The sequence below is a fragment of the Vipera ursinii genome, assembly GCF_947247035.1.
Source record: "Vipera ursinii genome assembly, chromosome: 3".
Taxonomy (NCBI): domain Eukaryota; kingdom Metazoa; phylum Chordata; class Lepidosauria; order Squamata; family Viperidae; genus Vipera; species Vipera ursinii.
This window is the reverse complement of record NC_139516.1, coordinates 175,144,088-175,170,339: the sequence shown is the minus strand read 5'-3', so window position 1 is coordinate 175,170,339 and position 26,252 is coordinate 175,144,088. Positions and strand designations below refer to the sequence as shown.

Sequence of the window (26,252 nt, the reverse complement as noted above, 5' to 3'; positions counted from 1 at the left end):
TACCTTTCTTTTAAGAGTTAGAATTTGGTGTTGGCAGAAAATGATTGAATTTATTGAGGTGAACTGGAATATATTGAGCAAGTAAAACTATCAGAGATCAGCATAGACTCATATGACACCATTGGGTTAAAATGTTGTCAGATACAGCCCAGTTTGTCTGGATAAGTCTCACAAGAAACAGTCTGTTGCCAAAACAAAACATTGATGGAAACCATTGCTGCTTCCCAGAAAATATAGAAGAGAAAGACATGAAAAAATGTGATTTCATTATAAATAGGTCTTGCATTTTATGCAAGAATCACTGGAATCTTTTTTTATAATGGTTTCTTTTGCTTTTCTGCAATTAGCATACTTATTAGAATTTTTTTGTACCTTTGAGTGTCGGTTTATCTGTTTTTCAGTTCAGTTTGCTGGAAGAAACAAGACAGTCTGTTTGCATCTTCTGCAATGAAATGATAAATGAATACAGTTATTTTTGCACTAATGTATTAAAATTAGATACAAGAACTTCTGAAGTCTTAAAATACCCTGATCAATAGTGTAAACGAAAAAGAGGGAATAATATAAAGGAGCAAATCACCTACTACTTTAGAATCCTGATTTGCCCCACTCCCATTTTGCCATTCAGTAACTTTTCTTCTTTTATTTTGCCCAACTCCTTCAAGAATGAGAAAATATTTATGCAAGCTACTAAAGAAACTAATGAACCCAAGACCTCCTTCTGTCTCATCAATCTTGAAGCAGGACAATAGCAAGCCTGTCCATGCTAAACCTCCCCAAAAATAGGTAAGACTTGTACTCATGGTCATAAATTCCAGAAGAAAGAATAGAAAGAACTCAATGATTCTCCCTAAGGGCCATGCAGAACAAAGAGATCTATAGTATGACTCTGGGGAACAGGGGGCAAAAAAGGTCTAAAGGGCATTCTTTGTGGTTTGAGTTAAAGCTAGGTAACTGAGCATTCCAATAGCTGTTAACTTTGGAGAAAACCAAAAAGATGAACACACATGAGCAGACTGTAATCTTACAAGCTTCTGGTGGACACCCAACCATATTTCCCGCTACAGTTGCAAACTAGATAATATTTGTTTATTTACTTTCTTATTTATTTAATATTAGACTTTTATGCTACCCATCTTGCCAAGGCAATCAAGTGGCACCCTCATGAATTGCTAAAGGTAACTTAAAAGGTAGGAAGTTACCTGCATTTATTGACTGTAGCACCTGTCTTTACTATATCAACAGATGGATAAGATCATTCATTTACTTTAATTATTCAGTTTAAATAGTTACATTCTAAATCAAGGGTGTCAAACTGCCAGCCCACGGGCCAGTTTCATCATACTGAAGCTGTGCCCACCCCATTGCCGGCAATGCAAAAAGAGTCACGATACGTCGTGACATGTCACGTGATGTGACGAATTTGACACCTGTGTTCTAAATCATTATTCCTTGCAACTATTTGGGGACCTCATGATATTCTGGATTGCTCCAGGTTTCTTGCCTCTCCTGTCCTTGCCAGAACAAAGTAGATTCTTGAGTCAACATGGCATAGGGGATAAGGGCACAATTGAAATATATTGTATATTGTTAGTTGTTATATGAGAAGAAATATAGGTAATAAAAATGGTCTCCAGGGGTGTGGGTGCACTGTAGCATTTGTACTTTTTTATACTGTTTTTTATTTAGATGTATATGTTATGTTTGTATTATTTGTATTTGAATAAAATAAAATTTAAAAAAGAGTCAATATGGCATCACAATACTAATAAAGATGCACTACAGATTTATAGAAATGTGCTAACAATTTTTTTATAGCATTGTTTCATTCCTAGCACTTTAACTACTACATTACATAGGTTTTCCTTGTCTAAAAAGTTTAACTTTGTCTCTATTATGCTTATATGAAGCTTAAAAAAGAAATAACCAAATCTTACATAAGAGATTTGGTGATTTTAAACATATCTTTGAAATGAAAGAAAAATTCAAAACCACAATATTGAATAAATAGGATTAGGCAAATGTTCAAAAGAAATAGTAGCTATGGTGTTCATTTATTATTTAGGAATATGTCACTTGTATTCAGACAGACCTTTAAGGAGTTTTATTATTGTTGAAATTTAGCCATAAAGAACATAAACATGACCAGTCTGTGCTTCAGCATAAACCTTTTAATGTACTGAATTAATGAGTATCATGTTGGTTTAGTGCCACCAAGCGACCAAAAATAAGAAGTACTTAAGTTTTCCTTTGTTTTTTGAAACATAAGGTGGGCAAGAATTAAGAGTTATTCCCACCCTTCTGAAAAGCATCAAGTTGGGAAAAGCTGTTTTACATTTACTGAGATTAGAGGCCAGATAAATGATAAATATGGAAGATGTTGTTTCTGTACAGCCAATCCCACAAACCATTTGCATTTTTAACATCTTTCATTGTGCTTAGACCTGAATTATAAAATGTAATGACAATATTTCCTTATTTCAACTGAAAATTAGATACTGATACCAAGGATAGTAGAGAGTCTGAAATTTTGTGAGATTCTAGAGAGCGCTGATGGTTGGTACACAGGGAAAGTTGAATATCCCTCTTGCTGATCTAATACCTCTTCCAATCTCTAATGCAGCCTTTTGAATCCTGATGGCCCAATATCAAATTAACCTGATTACAACTGGGAGGAAATGAATAATATTTTACAACTTACCTTTTTCTATAACTGATCATGACATGCAGATACAAAACAAGCCAAAAGAAGTTTTCAATGCTTGCTGTACTTTTGCACCTGAAAAACATTTTTAGAATACATTTCAGAATTAACAATTAAAAAATCATTCTATTCTCTGAAAGTTATTTCTAATGTCAACCATTTTATTAAAGATATACAGACCACATTTGTCATCCTTTGTATTAAAACAATGTGCATGTTGCCCATTCTCTATTTATTTTCACTATCCAGCTGACAAGTCAGGGTAGAAGGCAGTATTGTATCAAGGTTATTGATGAGTTACATAGCTGAGTAGAGATTTAAACTGGGACTTTTCTGTGACTAAACAAATGGTCTATCAACTAGGCTACAATAGTGATAATACTACAATGTCTAATGACGACTCTGCATTGCAATTAAAACTCTGTATTTTGGCTTTTTATATGTAAAAATGCAAATAAAGTGTCAGGTTTGAAAAAGAATCCACAAATTCAGTTAACTAAATGATAATGTGCTTTCCAAAGCTAAATGTGGGCTGGAAATACCAACTTTAAAATTCTATGCACAAGGTAGTTTTTTTTAATTGAAGATCTATGGAAGATCCTGGTATACTAGGAGAAACTAAAGCAAAAAATTTTCAAAAAATTCATACATGCATATTTTTGCCTTGTGAATATATGCTAAGCACCTACTAAGGCAAATTTCATTAAATTGATATCAGCTGAGAATTATTTCCCAAAACCTGAGCTGTGCTAAGCTATTTTTTAAAATTATTGTTGAACAAATTACCTTGTAATTAAGACATTAGAATTAGATTCATACATAACACATATATAAGATAGTATTTATATTTTCAAACACATCATGCAATTCTGTGTGGGAGTATACATCAAGTGGGATAAATATATAAACCAATAATGGGTATAAACCTCATTAAACTTCCAGAGGTGAGAATCTGTCTTAATTCTAATGCTTAATTCTCATTCTTGAGCCATTTTAAATGAATTATCATTATTAGGGATGTCTTGGATACTTATTAGGGTTATATGAGCTCTATTTTCTTGATCTATAACAAGCTATAACTATGTTTTGAAACCATAATAGTGGCGTTCATAGATCCTAAAATGAAATATTGTGGTTTAACATAAGGAATGAACTGAAGTGGGATTAGGTGGTATATAAAACAGTGGGAGGTTGCAGATGTTTCTAAAAGGCCAGGGAAAATGAGATTACAGATTACTCTAAGTCACAACTTGGTTTTACTTTATTTATTAAATATATCATTTTGCCATATACTAAGGAAGCTCACAGACTTACAATAAAACATTAAAATTAAAAAATACATAAAAATAGCATTTTACATGAGTCTAACCACTATGATTTGTGAAACATTATTTATAACTTAAGGGGAACTCAACTGTGACTTATTCAACAAACTATAGTTAAACTATGTTAGCTGATTAGATGAATTCACCAGAGTATGGTTTGTCTTTAGCCCTAGCCACAAACTTTCTTCCTTCATATTAATTACAGTCTTTCAGGGAAAGGTGCTAATCATTCTATAATCTTTTTAAAGAGAACATGTATAACTAATTCTGACTTGAATTGTCTTCCTATTGTTTATAAGATAGTTTAAAACTGTGATGACTGAACCTTAGTCTGATATAGAAGACATTTCCAAATACAGTACTTTCTCATAGCAATAATTAGGATTGCAAAGAAAAACAAGTAATCTCTGTTTTCAAGAACCTATTTGCCTTTAATTAGCTATTGAGCTAACCAGTTTAAATTGCTCAAGGGAACTAGTTTCTGCAGCAGTCAATACATAATAATTTTACTGAACTGACTTTCTAATTAACTAACTTTAAGATGAAACACCTTCATAGTGTTTAAGAAAGCTACGTGCTGTAACCACATATGACCACAAGAAGGAGCTCCAAATCCAGGTATTTTATAGTTAATCAAAGCAAACAATAAGGGAAGAAGAGCAAAGGAACTATAAAGTCAAAATATAACAAATTTGGGGAGCATAATAACCAATTATAATCTTTATCAACCCAAGTAGCATATCCCAAATATGATTTTAGTATGTGTATGTTTTGCTACAGAGTTTTATTTGAAAATAAGGTGGTATGTGAACAACTGATTTTAATTTTGATGAAACAGTTTAAAATACAATTTGCAAAACACTGTCTTTAACATAGCAGATTTTCTACTTCCAGGATAATAATCTAAAAAGAAATTGAGGAACTAGAGATGAAATATCATTTCCTTTGGTTTTCATATTTACTCGAATGAAATTGAAATTTGGAACAATTAAAGACGGTATCACTTCCTTTCTTAAAATATCAGCAATCAACATTTCTGAAGACTGAATTAGGACAGGCTACAGTGCTAGTCTTTCATTCTTAAAGTTATATTTCTCTTTCAAATATATAATTTAATAAAAAGTAGCACTTCTATAATTCATACAAGAAAACAGAGCCTTGGTGGAGCAGTGGGCTAATGCCTCCTTAAGTAACACCAGCTGCCTGCAATTAGTGCAGGTTCGCATCCCACCAGGCTCAAGGTTGACTCAGCCTTCCATCCTTCCGAGGTAGGTAAAATGAGGACCCAGATTGTTGGGGGCAATTAAGCTGACTTTGTAATAATGCCGCTTGGGGTGTGTGTGAAAGCCCTAATAAGCAGGCATATACATAGAATGAAGGCTACTGCTAAGCTTGTAAGCTGCCCTGAGTCTTCGGAGAAGGGCGGGATATAAATGGAATTTTAAAAAAAATAGGAACACACTTTTAGCTCAGCTCATATGGTAGTGATGACATGAACATATCAATGTTTTATTGACAACTGTGTGACATTGGTTATCTTTGCCTGATTCTGAATTTTCTCTTTTTTACTTCCCTTCTTCATTTACAATACTACCATTTGCAGGAAGCACGAAGTATGATCACATCTCACTGTTTATAACTGTAAACTGACCATGACTTTACCACACATTCAAATGATTGCTTATGAGACATTACAAAAGTACAGTTACAATTTCCAAAAGAACTGTCAACTGTATTCATGGGACACTACTCTGGTAGCATATAGAAAGAAGAAATACTTCCAATGTAGGCAAAGTTACCCCTACTACCACCAATAAGGAAAGCCCCAGGGGCATACAGTAGTTAAATTTCCAGGATAACTTCAGATAGAGATTTCAGGCTTTTTTTCTCATAGAACGCTCAGAACGGAGTTCCGGCACCTTTTTTGGATGGAACCAAGGCAGGTTGTATGACCAAGGCAGGTTGTATGACATGTGTGAGTTCTGGCACCTTTTTCTTTTACAAAAAAAGCACTGGAGATTTGTAATATTCAGTATTGGTACACACTGGTGCCAGAAAATCAACCCAAAGTTTCAAAGCAATTCTCAAAATTCACAGTTATCATGAAGATTGCAACCTGGATATACAGAAATATTCTGCTAATGAACTGTTGAGTTGTAAATTTATGCTGATATGAACAAAGTTGGAAGATGGTGGGAAAGGTTCATTTCCAGTGCACTGCATATATGCGATAAACTTGATAACTGCAACTCCAACATATTAGGTTCTGGAAGTTAGGATAAGTCAGGAAAGGGCTGGTTTTTGGTATTCTAGATACGTATGTAGTGTGCCAGAATATTACTTGTATTAGAACTGAAATTATTAAATCATGTTTAGTCTAGTGATAATTTAATATATCCTTTCTCAGAGCACTTGGGTGCCTAACTGTAGATTAATATATCTGAAGAAAGACATAATACTGCAAAGACAATATTAAGTGATATTTATTTATATTCAAAATTTTGAGATCACCCCTTTCCATCTACTTCAGATGGCAAAAACTCATCAAGAAAACTGCAGGGACCAGTCTAGAAAGTTGCAAGGAGTCAACACTGCCTTGAAAGTGTTGCAAAAAACACAATAAAAAAATCAAAAGCCAAACCTTAAAGATAGCATCACCCAAGGAAAGAATCAATTTTCTACCAACCCCAGGAAATAAAAACAGAACCGCCCCATGGGAGTTTCCTCTTCCCTGATGATATGGAAGAAATTTACTTTCAGACTTGTAACACCAGTGCCAGCCTTGTGAGGTAGTGCAGACAGGAAGCATACCCAGATGAACTAACTGCATCTTTATTGTAAAGTTGCATTAACAGAATCTTTCCAGTCTGAAAGTACATCTCTCACCCTTCACCCAAAAAATTAGGAAGGGTCCCATCTGAAATGTTCGCCATACCCCTATTCCTGCTGTAGGCTAAGATGCAGTAAGAAATAGCAACTAGCAGCACTGGAAAAAGGATTTTTAATTGCCTTCTTTGATAAAGTGACTAAATTAATAGACAAAGAAAATGCTGTGGATGTAGTATGCTTACTTTAATATGACATTTGATAAAGTAGACCACAGCCTATTTCTTGGTAAGATAGAACAATGTGGCACAGACAGTACCATGACCAGATGAATTTGCAGTTGGCTGACCAACTGCAGTGGAACTACATGCAATAGAGCAGTGTTTTTCAAACTTTTTTGGGCAAAGGCACACTTGTTTCATGAAAAAAATCACGAGGCACTCCACCATTAGAAAATGTTAAAAAATTTAACTCTGTGCCTATATTGACTATATATAAAGTAATTCTCTTGAATAGGAATCAAATAAACACAAAGAAAGTATTTTATAATTACTTTTCAATTTTTCCCACGGCACACCAGGCAACATCTCGCGGCACACTAGTGTGCCGCGGAACAGTGGTTGAAAAACACTGCAATAGAGTACCTCAAGGTTCTGTTTTGGGCCCAGAGCTCTTCAACAACTTCATAAATGACCTAGATGAGGAGACTGAAGGGGTGTTTAAATTTACAGATGTCACCAAGCTGGGGGGAATTGCTAACACTTGGAAAATAGACTCACGATTCAGAAGGATCTTGACAACTTGAGCACTAGTCCAATTAAACAAGATACAGTTCAGTGGTGAGAAAAGTAAGATCCTGCACTTACTTGGGAGGAAAACCAAATGCACAGGTATAGAATAGGCAGTACCTGGCTCAATAGTAATGTTTCAGAAAGATCTAGGTGTCCTGGTGGACCACCACTTAAGTATGAGCCAGCAGTGTACTGCAGCTGCCCAAGAGCCAATACACTACTAGACTGCATCAACAGAGGGATAGCATCAAGATCACAAGAAGTGATAGTACTGTTCTTTATACTGCACTAGTGAGGCCACACTTGGAATATTGTGTTCAGTTCTGGCCATGATACAAAAAAAGATGCTGGGGCTCTAGAGAGCAGAGAACAGTAAAAAGGTCTGCAGGTTAAACTAATATGAGAAATGTCTAAAGAAACTAGTATGTTGAACCTTACAAAGAGAAGGCTTAGATGAGACATGATAGCTGCCTTCCAATACTTGAAGGGCTGTCATGGGGAGGACGGGTTGATTTATCTCCAAAGCACCTGAGGACAGGACAAGAAGTAATGGGCAGAAGCCAGTCAGAGGGAAATCCAACATGGAACTAAAGTAGAAACTTCGTTTAGGGCAGTGAGAATAATTAATCAGTAGAACTGCTTGCCTCCAGAAGTTGTAGATAGTTCATTGTTGGAGGTTTTCAAGAAAAGATTGGACAATCATTTGTCCAGGATGGAATAAGGACCCCTGTTTTGGATGAAGATTGGACTAGCTCACCTCCAAGATCCCTTCCAGCCTTAACAATTCTAAAAGGCTGACATCCAACTGGGGCAATGCACCTTTCCTCTGTTTATAAGTGAAAGCTTTCAGTTAAACATAAATATGCATTACAAATGTTAGAGTCAGAGATGAGAATAGTGTCACACCTTCTTGAAACAAACACTTTTCAGAGGTCAGATAGCAAAGTTGACACTGCTCCTTGCTCATTCTTCTAGAGCATCCTGTACAGATCAAATGGTGAATTAAAAATCTTCTTAGGCTGCAAATATCTGATACAGAGCCAACAGGAACAACTACTATCATTTTTTTCATCAGATTTATATCCTGTTTTTCTTCCAGCTCAACCGCAAACTCATCTCTTATGGCTAATGATGGACTGGAACCTGGGTCTCCTCACTCCCAGGTTTAATTTTTAATCACTACACTTCATTTGCCTATATCCTTTCAAATGCGTGCTAAGATGATCATGGCTCAATTCCAGCTGCTCTAACATCTGTTCACGAACAGAGCAGGTGGGGGAGAAAGAAAAGGCAGAGGGGGGAAAAAGCACAGCAACTTTTTTTTTTTGCCCTTTCTTGAGTTTGCCTTTTCCAAACCGATTTTCCTCCAGATGTACCGGATGACAACTTCCACAAATACGAGTTGTAATTCAAGCCTTTCGAAAGCTGCCTGTTTGCGGAGGGAAGGGGGGCGACATCAACTACAACATAAATCATTATTACACCCCACTCGGGTGTGCAGGCACACTGAACCGAGGTGGCTCTTGATCTTGCACATTTTTTACCCCAGAAAATCTACTGTGAGGGGAAGAGGGCAAGAAGAAACCGTCAAAGGCCATAATCGGCAGGGAAATCCCGATCTCCCAAAGGCAAGCGCACATGCCTGCCACAAGGCAAGTTTGCAGAAACGAAAGCCGGCCCGAAAACCAGCCGAGACAGCAGAGCCGACGCTCCTGCGGCGGTATAAATGGCCGGCGAGGGCCGTCTGCTGCTGGGCCCCTAGCGGCGAATGAAGTTTCTGCCTCTCGGCAAGTTCCTGGTGCAAAAGAGAGGCGCTGCGGAAGGAGGGTCGGCTCAGCTCCATGGCCTTCATTCGGAAGAGACGGCAGGAGCCGGAGTTCTACTCCAAAGAAAGGTGGGTGAAGGGCCCTGGATTAGTGCCGCGCACCCAGTTCCTCCAAGGGAAGGCGGCGGCAATGTCAGCGAAGGAGCAAACGCTCAGGAGCTGGGCCGCTCTGAACGCCGCCCCTCTTCCAGCGGTAGCGCCGCTGCTGTTGAAGTGCGCTCCGATCCGGAGAAAATTGAAAGTACCCAGCGGCTCTCAAGCGGTTGGGGGAGCAGGGAGGGGAACCCGTCCCCAGAAGGCACGAAATCGCTCTTGTTAATTGTGTGCAAAGAAGCGAGAGAACCGGGAACGATTTGGGGGGCGTGGGGGCGTGAAAGAAGGGACTCCTAATGTTTGTGTGTGTGTGTGTGTGTGTGTGTGTGTGTGTGTGTGTGTGTGTGTCTGTGTTGTTGTTCCTTTTGCTTAAAACTAGCATACGGTATCGTCAACCTTCCTAGCGCCGTCCCGGTGCGCCCTATTGCGAGTCATAATCTTGCATTACGGAAGTGGCGTGGGGAACTGTTGTCTTGGGACACTGCAGTGTATGCACGTAGTTGTCCCTCCTCTTAAAGCTACAAAGGCTCCAATTCTAAAACACGGCAATTGGGGCGTAGGACGGTGTACGTGAATTTCACGAGATGTTGAAACATTGATTCGTTCAATAATATCGTTTCCCTCCGGATAAAATCGTAAAAACATGCTTCACGTTTTGCACTGCTTTGGTGTAGCCAACAAGACTACTATTGCATTGCGTGCCACACGGGCCTTTAATTAAACAAATTACGGTTTATCAAAGCAATTTGCTGGATGGTTCTGAAGGCGATAGCACTACTAAGCTAAAGGGTGGACGTCTTAATTCATGTTTGTGGGTAGTGCAGCTTAACCAATGAATAGAAAATAGTTTAACTTTGCAACTTTAGTTTCTATACATCAATCTCCTCAGTTTTGTCCTAGAACTGATTTTGGAATAATGAATGTTACGTAGTGTTTTATGTAGTATCTTTTTCTCGTTATTGTAGTGTATTTCTATACATTCAGAATAAACCCTTCTAGACAGGATTTTTTTGACAGAGGCAAGAAAAAACAAAGAATAATCACATTCTATAAATTCTGAACAAGTTTGAAAATGTTTAAAAATAAATGCTTTTCAAAAATTAAATAATTTGACTATCCATAGCTCATGTACCAGACCCAAATAGTAAGGTTTATGCAGAAAAGAAAATGAATCATACTACTTCAGATCTACTTTCTCTAACCCGTATGAAAGGTTATGTGAAAATTTCCTTATTTTATCCCTAAAATTATACAAAGTTGATTTTATTCATCACCATTCTCCCAGATTAAAAATAAGGAAACTAAAGTTAATTCCCATGCCAAGTAGTTATGTCAACATCCTTAAGCAGTTAACGTTATCTATAGATCGTTCTCATCTTATGATCGCAGTTGAGCCCAAAATTACAGTCATAATAAGTTGAGGCACCTAGTGACCAGAAGTAATTTTCTGGCCTTTTCCATAGTGGTTCTTAAATGAATGCCATGGTCATTAACTGAACCACATTCATTTGAATGGGCATTTTTTTTGCCAGAAACAGACCAAAAATAATCACAAAATATAGTCATGAGACCACAGAGCACCATGATAGATCTTAAAGCTAATTTGTCTGACACGCAGTCAACCATCAGCTTAGGCATTCATGCGAGTGAGATGGTAAGGGGTGCAAGTGGGAAAACATATCTCAAAATCATAGTACAAATGGCAAAACTGATGTATTAGCATCTGACTTAGGGGACACAAGTACAAAAGGACTGGATTTCCATTTATGATGTCACTGCGTGCATTGCAAGAATTTTTGATATTGTGGTGCTAGAAGAAAATTCTGTTCTGCAGCCAGGTAAATAAGCATAGGATACCACCTTGAAGTGGAGGTAGAATCTAATTGACAGCAAATCAAATGATTCAGCTCTCAAAGTAGCTACAAAATCAGAATACTGAGAGTAGTAATATTTATAGCAATAATGGGCTTTGATTGTGAAGTGTGTACATGTGTTAATTGAGGTCTCTTTGCCCTGGAGATCTGCAAAGTCTGGTGGAGAAAGTTATCTTTTCCCCTCCAGGATGTGTTGATCTTTTCTAGGTGTGGAATTTTATGTGGGGTCTTTGGTTGGGAACTGGTATAGGGGAGAAGTATTGTGATTAGAAGATTTCTGTATCTTTGAGGGATCTTGCTTCCTGACTGATTTGCTGGTATCGGAGGGCTTCCTGGGGATACTTCTTTTTCATCCTACATAGGGTGAAAAGGTTTAAGTGATTTTATATGTGGGTCATAGGAGTCTGCCTGTGGAATAGATAGAGAAGGGGGTTGATGTATGGCCTGTCTAGAAGAGGTATCATGGAGGCTTTTACCTTCCAAAAGTAGCTTGATGCAAGCGTCTAGGTCAGACATGTCAAACACAAGGCCCGGGGGTCGGATCCGGCCCGCGAAGTGGTTTCATGTGGCCTGTAAAGCCATCCTGGAAACAGTGAGGGAACAGCCCCCACTGCCTTGGCCCTGGCCCAGAGACCCTCCTCCTGCCAGAGACCCTCAGATCTGTCCCACTCCTGCCCAGGCCCCCATAGGCACCCTTGATGCCAACGATGTAGAGCTGGCCACGCCCACCCAGTAGGCCACACCCACTCTAGCACTCTAGCCATGCCCACCTAGTAGGCCATGCCCCACCCAGGCCACACCCACCCGGCCCCTTGAGAGCAACCGCAATGCTGATGCGGCCCTCAATGAAATTGAGTTTGACACCCCTGATCTAGGTTATCAGGCCTATAACTGGAAAAAACAGACCCTTTGCAATGTTCTTTTCTTATTATTCCGTGATAGCACATTTTCAGATATTCTTGTTAGATTGTTGTGGATATTCCAATCAATAAATATAAGTTAGAATTTTAGTGCACAGTTTTTTAATGTGTTAATCATCTGTACATATTGTTTGAAGGTTAGGCTCTGGGTGTGAAATCTTATGCTAAGGTAAATCTATTAATTCACCAACCCTCTTTGGAAGAGTGTTGCTATATCCATTACAAATCAGTATCCATGCTGTGATATTTGTGCAGATTTTTGAAATTGGGATTTCTTTTATGATAATTTACTCATCAATATTCTAAAAGGGAAGATTGTGTAGATTAGCAAGTTTGTATCAAACTACTTGGAAAAATTATGGTGTTAGGCAGTATAGTAATTACTGCTGTACCATTAAAGCTGAGCTCTAACAATTTACTTAATGTTTCAAGTTTCATTGGTAATGAAGCCCAACCTCTACAAGTTCAAAAATAGTAGTCTTATTGTGCTCTTGCTATTTTCTCTCTTCCATGAAGACTCTGAGTAAAAAGAAAAAAGCTGGGGAAAGTTCCCTGTAACACATGACATTCAGGATCTATCTTGCCTGGGAAGGATCTTTGTGATGGGGTCACATGTTAAGATATTTTATTTAAAAGTACATACTGATTACTATGTAACATTCCAAATATTTATATTTACTATGTGAAATCCTGCATGAAATCCTCTCTTAGCAGTTCATAGGAACTGCATCCTTCAAAAACAATGTAGACTTGTTTCCATTTTTTATTGGATAAAAACAGAACAGGACAGTGGAAGTCAATACTCCTTGAAGAATAAACCACTAGTGAAAATAAAGTTTCTTAATTATCTTTTAGGCTGGGTTAGTAATTAGCTGGAATTTTTTAAAAGATTCTGCTTCATTATTACTTATTGATGTTATAAAAATGTTTTTGTTTTTTTTCTTAAAGAGATACTTTTGTTACGATCATCCAAAATTTTCCAACATTAGACATTTTTTGTTATTACTGTTGGATGTATGTTTCTTTTCTGTTTTGTTTTTCTGTTTTATATTTTATTCCTATTGATAAAACATAATAAATATATACATAAAAAAGATCATCCAAGTTCTTCCCCTTGGATTGCAAACAAAATATTCTGTTGTGTGTACCAGATATCCTTAGTTATCAGATTTGCTTTCTGATCTGAAACTAAAGCACTTCCAACATGTGGTTACTTAAATACAGGGGTCTTCAAACTTCTCTGCTTTAAGACTTGTGGACTTCAACTCCTGGCTGTGGAATTCTGAGAATTGAAGTCTACAAGTCTTAAAGCAGACAAGTCTGGAGACCCCTGCTTAAACACATCAGTGATGACTTTCACTTCCATGTCTAATTGTTTCCACTGCCAAATTACTTTTACTTTTAGGCAGGGTGGATAATAATGACTTTTTAAAAAAAATATAAAATTGGATTTTTTTATTTAAATTGGATTTTTTTTATTTTTATCAAATTAATTTTAATAAAATGCTTTTGAAGTAAAAAACTATCTAAAGATAATTTTCTATTTAAGATACATTAATAATTTAATTTATTCAGCATGAAATGGAGCTTAGTTATGTAGCATGATGCTGTATATTCTGCAATATTTACATTTTTTGGTAAACTCATTGAATGAATCCAAGCTCTGCAAGAGGATATAACATGCACTGCATTGATGCATTCACACAATTTCACAGTAACCATAGGATAAATCATAAAGTTCAGGAATAGTCCTTTATCCCATTGTTTTACAAATCTATGTACACTACAAACTGTATGATTGTTTGAAGAGAAATGCCAGTCTCTAAGTGTTTAATTAAAAGAATGAGTAGTTCTCCAACTATGTGTGACCTATTAACCTAAAATTGGTTCTGATATCACTGTTTTACTAACCTGACAGCTTATTATTCTAAATAGGAAACCTTTGTTTTGTTTGCAAATAATAATATTAACGATTCTAACTACCAGCAAGAATGAGTCCTTACTTTTAAAGAGCACCTTTCATTTCAGATCCATCATGGCAGTGCCTGTTAGCGGGCATCCACTCATCTGTTGCCTGCCACGTCCCTTGGCTTGTTGTGTCACTGCCGCATCACCAACCATCCCATTAAAGTGAATGGGACTGTCGGTGAGTCAACAGCAGGTCAGAGGAGGAGCTGCTGCAGGACAGAAATGACAGTTGCTCTTTAAAAATTATGATTTAAATTGAGTTGATTTAAATCAAGCCTTTTTACTAGTGATTTAAATCACGTTTCCTAAAAATCCACCCTGCTTTTTAGGAAACGTTCTTTACCTTTTAGCCAGAAGCTACCTTCTTTGGAACACATCTAGCCTGCCCATCATGGCTGTAAGTCATGACAATTGTAAAATTACTGCCCTTTTCTGTGGTGGTGATCATTAAGCAAATGTCACAGTTGAGTGGCAGCTGAAGTAATTAAGCAAATGCCACAGCTATTAAGTGAACTAGTGGTTTGCTATGGGTAACGTTTTGCCACAAATCAGAAGTAAATGCCGGTTTTCAGCAAAATTGTTATAAAATGTGGTCACGTGATTGTGAGATGCTGCAAACAGCTGTAAAGATGGCCCAGTCACCAAGGGCTGAAATTTAGCCATTTGACTCGCAGAGCAGACAACTGCTGAATTGGGCCATAAGTAGATCTGAGGTTAGGTCCTTCATAACTTTGAACAGTCGCTAAGTGTCTGGTGATAAATCGAGGGCCATTTGTAATGCGTATTAGTAGCAAAGCACAGCTGAGTTCCATTAACACATTTTTTTATTATTTACTTTTAGATTTTCCTTACTACTCCTTAATCTGGAAGAATACTACTTTGAACAACATACAGCTAATTACATTTTAAAGAAAGATGGCAAGGGAATAAGGTATTACACTCTTGATAAAAGAGAAAACATGAATATTGTGCTGCATCAAAATTCTGCAATAACTTTCTAATGTCTTCTAATGCTTAGGAAAATTAAAGGATCATTTAAAATCTGCTCAAAATCAGTGATATTTGAGCCCGATGAAATAAGCCACCCCATTATTAAGGTGAGTAGATTAGTAAGTAATGCCAAGAATTTTACTTGGTTTTAACATCAAACTCAAATGATTTTTTTCCCTGTAAATTCACGTAGATTCCTTTGAGAGATTGTGTTAAAATTGAAGCACCAGAAGATAGTGGGAATTATTCCTTCTCAGGGTAAATGCTTTTAAAGATCTGTTAAACACTTAATTGTTTAATATCAATATAACTGAATAGTGTGATAATTATTTTCTTTTTCCCCAAATCTGTGTTTTAGTGGTACTTCTGGGCAGATCACTATTTTATCTAGTCAAGTAAGTAATGGATAATCTAAAAAGTCCTTGTTTACAGCTTTTTAAATGTCATTTTTAAATTAAAATGCAAATTCCTGTTAATTTTTTTTAGAGTTTTGCCTTAATCTCTGAAAAGGCTTTTAATTCACACCAAATTCCATTTGTTATCAAATTTGTATTTAGCTCAAGACAGTTTTGAAACTTTCATCATAATTCATACCGAAAAATTACTCCAGAAGCAATGCTTGATGATGATATATTGGTTAACACTGGAAAGATAATAAAATCAGATTTCTGTTGTATAAACTTAAGGGATATAAGAGATTTGTCAAATAATAAGCATAATAATACATAAGGAAGGTCAGTGAGGTTATGTAGTGTAACAATAGGTGACTTTGACTTTAGCTCTGCCATTTGAACAATAGTGCTACAGTGGGACATAAATCATGAATATCATAAGATAAGCACCCCTGATTGAACACTGCCAGACTGAATAAAACCGGTTTGCCTCAAAAATGTAGATTCACACAACCCTGTCAGAAAAAACTTCTCAACTTTGAACAGCAAAGCTTTTGCTGTGCCCCAGACTCATTAGCTCAGGGAGGCAAAATATTTTTATCATAAACCTTTGCACAAGCAAATATTTGTTTTAAGTTCTTCAAAGCAGAATTATACAGAGAAAAGTAACATGGTATTAAGAAAAGAACAAGAGATCTGATAGCAAATGGATAATGGATATAAAATGGATAAAGGATAACATCAGTCTGCATGCTTAATAAGTTCATAGGCAACGGGGAAGAAGATATTTTTATTTTCTTCACTCAGGAATAGATTAGCTGCATGCTTAGCACGTAAGAAGTAAAATAATACTAAAAAGGGAAGCAACAGGAAGCTCAGATAAGATCATGAAGCCAAAGAGTAGTTCTATGACAACAAAGATCAGAATGTGTCAGAATATCAAATATTCTCTTCTATCAAGATCAGAATAGTTAAAGCAGTGGATTTACTAGTGATACTGTATGGATGAGAAAGTTGGACATTGATGGATAACTTTTAACTGCAGCTTTGATTAGGGTTATTAAGAGTATCATGGGCTAAAAGAAGAACCAATCAATTAGTCCTGAAGAAAAAAGGTAGTGAGGCAGTGATTAATAAGCAAAAACTGCAGATGATGGACTAGAAAAAATAACTGCTTGGCATGATTGGAGGAAATGAAAAAAAGGGAAGGCAATGGAGAAGATAAAAGGATCAGGAATATCATTTGAATGTCAGAATAATAACTGTGATTTGCCACTATGTATGGTGAATGGCTGGCTGGGGAATTCTGGGAGTTGAAGTCCACACATCTTAGAGTTGCCAAGTTTGAGAAACACTTCACTAGAGAAACATCAAAATAGAGGATGTTTGTCTATAAAGTCATCAGGATTTGTGTCTGACAATGACATTAACTATAGGGAAATGTTTAACTTTTCAATAAAGACAAAGTTAAACTAGGTTCACAGTGAAATATTAGCCTACAATTTGGTTTTGTTTTATGTAAAAAAACTATTTTAAAATTAAAATGTAATTTTCATTTAAAATGAAAAGAAAAGGTTAGGAACATGATCTGAAGAGGAACTTTCTGAACAGTTACTATTCATATATTCATACTTTATAAGCTTCCCTGCACTTCTGATAATATCTAATAGCTACAATATATTACAGAAATAAATACTAAACAAGTTTCCTTTTCTGAAGGCTTTTCTCACTAAAGAACAAAATATCATTGCACCCTTTAAAGCCAAAAGAGTAAGTATATATTTTTCTTCCATTCAAAAAAACAACAACCAAATGTTACGTAATTATATGCTTTGTCTCTGGAAAAATATATATCATTTTTTGAAAAATAACTGTGTGTGTTAGTATTTAAACATATTCTTGTTTTTAATGTAAAAGTATTAAAGTGCCTTTTAATAGTCTAGGATATGAACTGTTAAATAGGTGAAGTTTACAAACTATGTTTGATTTGCCAAATGTCATAAACAAGAAAAAGAGTAATAAGAAACTGGAGATACAATATAGCAGCTAGGTTAGAGTATCAGAACTAACAGGGATTAAATCTAGAATTAGTTTGGATAGAATACAGATACCAGACTAGACCCTTTCCTAGTTTGAAGAGGTTGTGTGGGGTTTAACTACAGTGGGTTGTAATATAATTTTAATTATCTCTTTTTGTTAGGGTGAAACTAAATATGTATTTGAACTGGATGTTGCTGGAAAAGTCGGAGATGTCACACAAACACTTCACCAAGTATGAATAGATGTTGGTTTTGTTACTGCCTATAGCATGTGATTTATGTGATACATTGTGCGATGTCACGTGACATCGCGAGTTTGACATGCCTGCCATAGAGCAATCTCTGGTGCAAATGCTGTTGAAAATTAATAGACATTTATAGAGTCACAGTTCCAGGCAATCAAACAAAGGAGAAGTTTATATTGTTGTTGTTTTTTTTCCATTTGTAACAGTAATGGGTTTATCTCTGCTTAGAAAATCTGTGCTTACTAATCATGAACTAGTAGCAGCACCTAGCCAACTTTAAGTGATTTTGAAAAGACTAAGCAAGAATGTGATCTGATTTGTATTTACATGGGTAAATTTCTTGCTCTGCCAAGGAATCTACATGAATGCATCTGTGTAAGCACCAGAGTCAAACTTGAATCAAGGGAAACATTACTGTTGAGAATAGTACCGATTAGGGCAGAATTCTTATGAATGCATGCATATAGATGGATGTATAAAAATCTTGGTAAAGTTAAATTAGTTAAGAATCTATATCAAGAAATGACCTCTCAGTGAATGCATGAGACTCTTTGGGGGCTTTTGCTACAGTTCTTAAGTTTTTATCATTTCAAAGTGGTTATTACATAGGCTAATAGTTTTCAGCAGTTATTATTGGGGGGGCTCTTGATGATATAAAAAGGGGTTCCTGAGGGGTATATGTGGCCCTAAAGCCATGAATTGTGGCTCTTGATTTATGATTTATGATTATATATGTCTGTTGTGATGCAAGTCTGTAGATGAAAATGGATGTAATTGAAAGTGGGTAATTCTGACAGAAGTCTTGCCTTTATCTATGGTCTTCAAATCCCTTATATCTGGGAAAACATCTAAATTTCATTTGATTGCTTCTGTTTTTTCACAGTTATACAGAGCATCGCACCTGGACAAACTAGGGGACCAGGCTGCTATGGTAAATATGTAGCAGAGATGCAGTATTAATGAAGGGAAAATTGTGACAATCTTATTTGTATTAAAAATGTAAAGCTGATTATTGTTATTATTTTAAATCAGATAACTGCTATTCTACAGTCACGTTTGGCCAGAACATCATTTGATAAGAACAGGTATGTTTATGTTGATTCAGGAAACTTCTCATCTTAGTTTCTAAAAAGAAATTAACATGCTTACGTAAATATGAAAAGCAAAGAGTAGATCAGCAATAGGAATCTATTTTTTGCCTAACATCGATTTACAATATTTTCTCTATTTATATATGTTTTTCTTACTCTGATGAATTCTGAATTTTTGAATCGCTTATTTCTGTGACAAAATAATGATAACCAAAGAAGTGTAAAATATGCTTGGAGACACCCTTTGTTGGTTCATGTTTTGTTCTGCATTCATGTAGAAGGGGAAAAATCTTTCTTTCATCATGTTCTCCTTGGCAAAGCTTGGTTATTGGTCTTAGCTATCTTGAAATGCTTTTACAAATGTGTTCAGTTTTTAGGTGGATTATACCTCCTAATATGCTAAGCAGCAAAAATTTCACGTGTTTACAATATAATGTAAAGTAGATTTCACACTGGTTGTTATAAAATATGTAAAGTAATAAATATTATATTCTAAAAACGCATGTAAAGGTGTGATAGAAAACTGATGTTCTGATAAGGAATAAGTAGAAGCTTACACGGATTCTCTGTCATTTGTATAGATTTCAGAACATTTCTGAAACGCTACATATGGAATGTAAAGCGGAAATGGTCACTCCATTGGTAACTAATCCAGGACACGTATGCATCACTGATGCAAACCTGTATTTCCAGCCTCTCAGTGGATATCCTGTGAGTAACTTGCATTTTCTAGACTTCTGCTATTAAAACCTTGATAAGTGTGCTAGCAAAATGTTCTCCACATTTATAGAATATGTTCTTTATTTGGCCCTTGGATCAAATCATACAGTTTAGTCTCCTATAAGTTCTGCTTTTAATGCAAATGAAACAACCGTGTCATTTCCCCTAGATGCTATATTTCCCCAGGCTGAGGAAAACTAGTTTCAGCTTAAGTCTGCTTTTTAGAAATATCCATGTTATAATTAAAGGTAACAAAATTAAAGCACACATACAAGTACTGGCCAAGTAATACACTGCCCCATCAGTGGTGGAAAACTAGTGTTGGGTCATTTCCTAATTGGTGACTTACAGCACTGGATTCATCCAACTATTGTTGTGTCAAAGTAGCAATAAAGAGGACAGGCTTATATCACTTCATTAAGGCTCAATGATGCCATGAAGATGCTATGAATTAATAGATGGAAAATGGCCTTAATGGCTATTCTGTTACACACTAATGATTCTAGAACACAAGAATTGGGATGCTATGTTCTACATATGTAGATTTCCATTGGCATTTCTGTTGGCATGCAGATTTCCATTGGCATCCATCTGGGTTTTCTGATACAATAAGTTAAATGCTTCTAGCTGTTGTCAAGGTACCAAACTATCTCAGTTAAGAAAGGCAAAGGGTTCTTTGACTAGAAAGTAGATTCATGTATTTAGAAAGTAGAACTAGAAAGTAGATTCATGTATTTCCTTATGGGAAGCCATGGTATCTTCTGCTCACGTGTACATTTAATAATATCACACAAAGTTTCTATACTGTGAATCTGTCCTTAACATTGAGAAGAGGTTAATTTACGGTAATTTTTAATTAGCTTCCTCGGATAACAAATAGCTGGCTGTTTCCAGAACACATACAGATTACTGAACAGTCACAGAGGTAGCCTCTCTAAATTAACATAATTAACCCATCCTGTTCAAAAAAAATCCCAGCAACCCTCCAAAATGGTCTTTTCTTGGATGCAATATTGAAATTCACTGTTGGTAAAGTGCTAGAGGAGAAAATGCATCTTCTGTCTGGAACACGTGAGTAAAACTGGAAGAAATGTGTAATCTTTTCAATTCTTTCCTTACAGAAACCTGTGGTACAAGTGACACTGCGTAGTGTCAGACGCATCTATAAAAGAAGACATAGCCTGTCACCTTTGGTAAGATAATACTTGCTTTTGATCCTTGGTATCATAGATGTGCTTCATGGGTTTAAATTTAGCTATTTCAATTCCTGAGGGAAAAAGTTTTACACAGTACAAAATCCTTCTGGACTTAGTGGAGCCTGTTTCACACAACTGATACAAAATTACATTTTGATTGAATTTCCTAGCAACTTACTTTATGGAAAACCATTTAACAGATTCATGCATTATATAATCATATATTCATATATTATATAAACAAATGTGCATCTCATTGTGGAAAGCTAGGTTATTGCTTTGATCTTGGAAGAATTTTGGTAGTGATAAATGCAATAATTTAACCAAGTGCTTGCCTAGTAAAAATAAATTAATTGCAGTGACTTTTTATGCTATAAAAGTAATCTAGACATCAGTTTTGCTATTTTGAAAACAATAAGAATAAGATATCTATGCTTAACATCTGCTATATGGATTCTGAATAATTCAGTAATTTTGTTAACTTCATTACATGTTATTTTTATCTCTTTTTAATTTTCAAGGGTCTGGAAGTATTTTGCACTGAAAATGATTTATGTTCAGACATCTATTTGAAATTCTACAACACTGAGGACCGAGATAATGTCTATTTCTACGTGTCAACTTATTTAGGTTTCAACAACAATTCTAATAAATAATATAATGTGTAGGGGTTGGGAATCAGACTAACTTCAGCTTTTTGTATAGATTTAGCTTTTATAGGAGATTGGAAGTATTGCCTAGAAAAAGAGCTCTTTTTTATTTTGTGGAGATAATAGCAGATTCTTAGTACCATCTTTAAATTTGTGTAGGATTAGCAGAAGAAAGCCATTGAAAGGTGACAATCAGGCAAGGAGAGTTCTATATCTTCCATATGTTGTCATTTGATAATATCCCTGTCTATATAATCAGAAGAGCAGCTTTAATATAAGCAAGAAAAATATTGCAACTTGGGGCAAATAACAAAGATATTTTGATTAAGGCTTCCATTGTTACCTATGGCTTTTTCCCTAGTATTTTTTTAAAAAAATAAAAAAATACTCTTGGCCAATAATTTTTAGATTGGCAGATAGAATTATGGCAGAATGTATTAACAAACCAATGTATTAACAACCCAGTGTATTAACAGCCGAACTCACTTGAAACTTCAAGTAACAGAATTTACTTGTCTTTGTCATAGTGATCATCCCAGGCATAGACCCATAAAAAGTAGCAATAGCAATAGCACTTAGACTTATATACTTAGTCCTCTCTAAGCAGTTTACAGAGTCAGCATATTGGCCCCAACAGTCTGGGTCCTCATTTTTACTGACCTGAGAAGGATGGAAGGCTGAGTCAACGCTGAGCTGGTCAGTATTGAAGGAATTGAACTCCTGTCAATGTTAGCAGAGTTAGCCTGCAATACTACATCCTAACCACTATGCCACCATGGTTCTTATTATGTAACTATAATAGTAACTATTATGATTTTTTTTGCTGGAATGTTATGCCTATTTTTTATTTTGTTTTTGTTAGAAAACTACTGCTGAAGACTTTACAAACCAGTAAAAACTGGATTTTAAGTGAATTTGGAAGCCCAGCATTAGCACAAGAGCATGGATAGAGAACAAACATTAGATCTGTATAACACTTCAGAAGTAATATAGAAAAGGTGGTTCAGAATGTGCAACTCTCTAGACCAGCCAGTTTTTTTCTGCAGTTGCACAGCTGCCTTATGGAGCTGCCATGTGATATATGTAGTCCTCAACTTAAGACCGCAATTGGGACTGAAATGTACATTGCTAAGCGAAGGGGTAATTAAGTCAATTATGCTTGACTTTACAAGTCTTTTTGCTGTGGTCAGTAAGTGAATCATCATGGTTGTTAAATGAATCACAAGGTTGTTAATGAATCTAGCTTCCTCCATTGCCTTTGCTTGTTGGAAATTCACAATTGGCAATCACATGACCCCAGGATACTGAACCTTAATAAATGAACGCTAATTCCTAAACTCCCAAACTTCGATCAAATGAACGCATCGATGTTGTGACAGTAGTAAGTGCACGGACTCGTCATAAATCACTTTATTCAGTGCCTTGTAACTGAATGGTTGGTAAATAAATAGTCATAATCCAAGAACTACCTATATTTGGAAAACGTGCTGATTTAAAAAGAAACAGGTGGCACATTTTCATCAATTTCTTGGAACTGAATTGCATATCTCTTACAAGCTAATAACAAAATTCAGCAAACCAAGTCAAACCATAAATGTAGTAGCATTGGAATAACTCAGCAGTACCAGCAACACATCTGTCTGAAGCAAATGAATCATAATAGTTACTATTATAGTTATTATACTATTATTATTATTATTATTATTATTATTATTATTATTATTATTATTATTATTGTTGTTGTTGTTGTTGTTGTTATATAATAACTATAATATAATGGCACAATGGTTAGACTGCAGTACTGCAGGCTACTTCTGCTGACTGCCGGCTGCCAGCAATTCAACAATTTGATTCTGACCAGCTCAAGGTTGACTTAGCCTTCGATCCTTCCGAGATCAGTAAAATGAGGACCCAGATTGTTGGGGTCAATATGCTGACTCTGTAAACCACTTAGAGAGGGCTGTAATGTTTTCTCCTACATAACAATCTTTGTATTTGGCTATCTTTTTCAATCTCAACCCATCTGCCTAAAAAACAAAAGTGGAACATGAAAGCACCTATAGTTAATTTGCATGAAATCTAACTCCCCCACAGGAAATTTGTTTTTAAAAGGCAGCAGCATATCTACTAGGAAGGCAGGCATGAAGTTCAGAGAAATCTTCATTTATGCAGAAGAAGAAGCTGAACAAAGCCCACAACAGCTCTTATTGCTTTGTCATAGTTGTAGGAGCTGTTGCTTTTGTCCAACATTTGATCTGATTTAAATCAATACTGCTGGGGAAAAATTTAATAATTCAACCCAAGCCACAAAACTAATTCCTGACACAGCATTTGAAACAAGAAGTATAAATAGCCCTTACAATGGATTGGCTTTAATATAAATCTTGAGACACATGAAAAACCTAAAACTTGAGCTCAGAATATTTAGTACACTACAACAAAAGATGTTGAAGGATAGGAGGGCAGCTATATATGGTGTAATCCAAAATCAAATGAGGTATGAGCATGGTCAGTGGGATACTAAAAGACAAGTCTAGTCTGGATTAAAAGCAGCACATCAAAATGTGAGCAGGGTCAGGATAAAGAAGGATAAAGTCCTTAAAGAAGGGCTAAACAAAATCGTTAATATAACTGATTTTATTCCCATCATATTACATTAATTTGTGTATTTTAATACAGGCAAATTATCTTCTCCATCATCACCCATCCCAAGATTTTCATTGTTAACTTTTTTGTCATGAAATTTCCATGGAAGACAACTGCTTAGAAAACAATTACTTAGAAAAAATAGTGGAAGATTTCTTTTAATCATTGCTCATTTTTATATTAGCAAGTAGACATGCACAGAATAGGGATGGCAAGATACAGTAATTATTTTGTGGGGTACAGCTTTACCCATTTCTCATAAATCCATGAATACTTGTTGTCAGGTGAGTGATCTACCTTATCTGATCAGTGATGAACGATGGCTCTACAAGCTTTGTTGGATAGAAATTCAGCCTGATGCATGATGCATGGAGAGCCTTAATTGCAAATTACATTTATTTCTTATTTGCATTCTGTCACATTTTCTGTATCTTTCTAGAAAATCATATTACAGAGCACACTGCGGAGAGCTACATGTTACAATGGCAACGAGGGCATATCTCAAACTACCAGTACCTTCTTCATCTCAATAATCTGGCTGATCGGAGCTGCAATGATCTTTCCCAGTACCCTGTCTTTCCATGGATCATAGCAGATTATTCTAGCTCAGAACTAGGTAAGAGTTCTTTGGAGACAAGCAAAGTAAATCCAATGGGACAATACAGACCAGGTACCCTGAGCAGTTGGAGGCTTGTGCTATCAGTTCATTTTCTCAAACTACTGTTTCCAAAATGGAATAGTGTTTAGTAGCAGTTAGCATTTTTAGTTGGTTTTTTAAAGTTGGTTTTAAAAAATTGCGCAGCCTGCTGCTTACTTTGCTGCATTTAGACTTTCAAACGACTCCTTGGGGAAATACAAGTCAGGAAACATTCATAACAACCTGGGGCAGGAAGATAAGAGATTCAGTATTTAGTGAATTTAGATTCAATGTTGCAAAAATCCATTTCAATTAAGGTTCCACAATTTGCACTGTAAGCACTAACTTTGATATGTTATTCATAGAAAGTAAGGGTCTTGAATAGATTGGGAAGGGTGGTTTGCATATATGTTTTCTGCTTATCTAAGAGAAGAACTAAATAAGAGCTGTTAGCATGTTTTTTTTTTAAAAAAAGATTGATTGTACCTTTTCAGTATAGTTTTGAATAAAGTTACATGATATCTAAAATCCAAAAATCTAATTTCTTTGAATTTTCAACTTGAAGAGAGCATAAAAATGTATATCTTACCAAAATAGCGTGCAAAACTAAAATAACCTAAAATGGATAATTGTGCATAGAAAACATACATTTCCAGAAAACATATATTTTATTTTTAAATTGGTTATTTTCAAATCAGTTAAAGAAGAATCTGAATGAGATAAAAATAAATGTTAAAATATTAAAACATAAAATAGAGAGAAAAAAACCTGTGTTCATGAAGTATTTGTCTTTTGGGTATAAGAAGTTAATTACAAAACTGGAAATGGGGTGCAATTCACTAAATATATGCTTGCTGGTTTGATTGTGAAGTGAGAATTGGTCTAATTTTTCCATAAAATGATATATTTGAGGGATGAAAAAAGTCTACTTTTCCACCAAAGTAACTACAGCGCAGGTATCTGAAAAAACAAAAATGTTCAGTGAAGTTTTTTTCACTATACTGAAATTATTGGAATCAGTAAACCTGATTCCCTTCTAGCTTTATAGCTAAATATTCAAACACATTAGTCCAAATTCTTCCTAAGGATTACAATTATGCTTTAAAGTATAGCTCCTAATTAACTTTGATACCTTAAATTTTGTCCATACGCATTAGAAAATAAAGTTGTCATATCATTGTTAATAATATAATATATATTTCCATTTTTTTTATAGATCTAACAAAGCCCGAAACATTTCGTGACCTTAGTAAACCTATAGGTGCACTAAATAAAGAAAGATTGGAAAGATTACTGGTATGTAGAAAAACACCTTGTTTG

The 26,252-nt window shown here is 35.6% G+C and overlaps 1 protein-coding gene across 4 annotated transcripts in view; it reads left to right on the top strand.

Moving 5' to 3' along the window:
* Positions 1–9,432: 9,432 nt before the first annotated feature.
* NSMAF (neutral sphingomyelinase activation associated factor) overlaps positions 9,433–26,252 on the top strand; it is a 45,833-nt gene continuing 29,013 nt past the window's right edge. For 2 of the 4 annotated variants that reach the window (XM_083359806.1, XM_083359804.1), the window contains exons 1-14: positions 9,439–9,540; positions 15,168–15,257; positions 15,345–15,423; positions 15,510–15,574; positions 15,675–15,711; positions 17,428–17,478; positions 17,909–17,980; positions 18,876–18,923; positions 19,025–19,077; positions 19,665–19,794; positions 20,925–20,996; positions 21,521–21,629; positions 24,735–24,911; positions 26,149–26,228. In XM_083359806.1, coding sequence (XP_083215932.1) covers positions 9,488–9,540; positions 15,168–15,257; positions 15,345–15,423; positions 15,510–15,574; positions 15,675–15,711; positions 17,428–17,478; positions 17,909–17,980; positions 18,876–18,923; positions 19,025–19,077; positions 19,665–19,794; positions 20,925–20,996; positions 21,521–21,629; positions 24,735–24,911; positions 26,149–26,228 — 1,116 coding nt within the window. In that variant the 5' untranslated portion in view covers positions 9,439–9,487. Of the gene's footprint in view, positions 9,541–15,167; positions 15,258–15,344; positions 15,424–15,509; positions 15,575–15,674; positions 15,712–17,427; positions 17,479–17,908; positions 17,981–18,875; positions 18,924–19,024; positions 19,078–19,664; positions 19,795–20,924; positions 20,997–21,520; positions 21,630–24,734; positions 24,912–26,148; positions 26,229–26,252 lie in introns of all 4 variants that reach the window. The other 2 variants (XR_014492139.1, XM_083359805.1) reach the window with 2 other exon arrangements.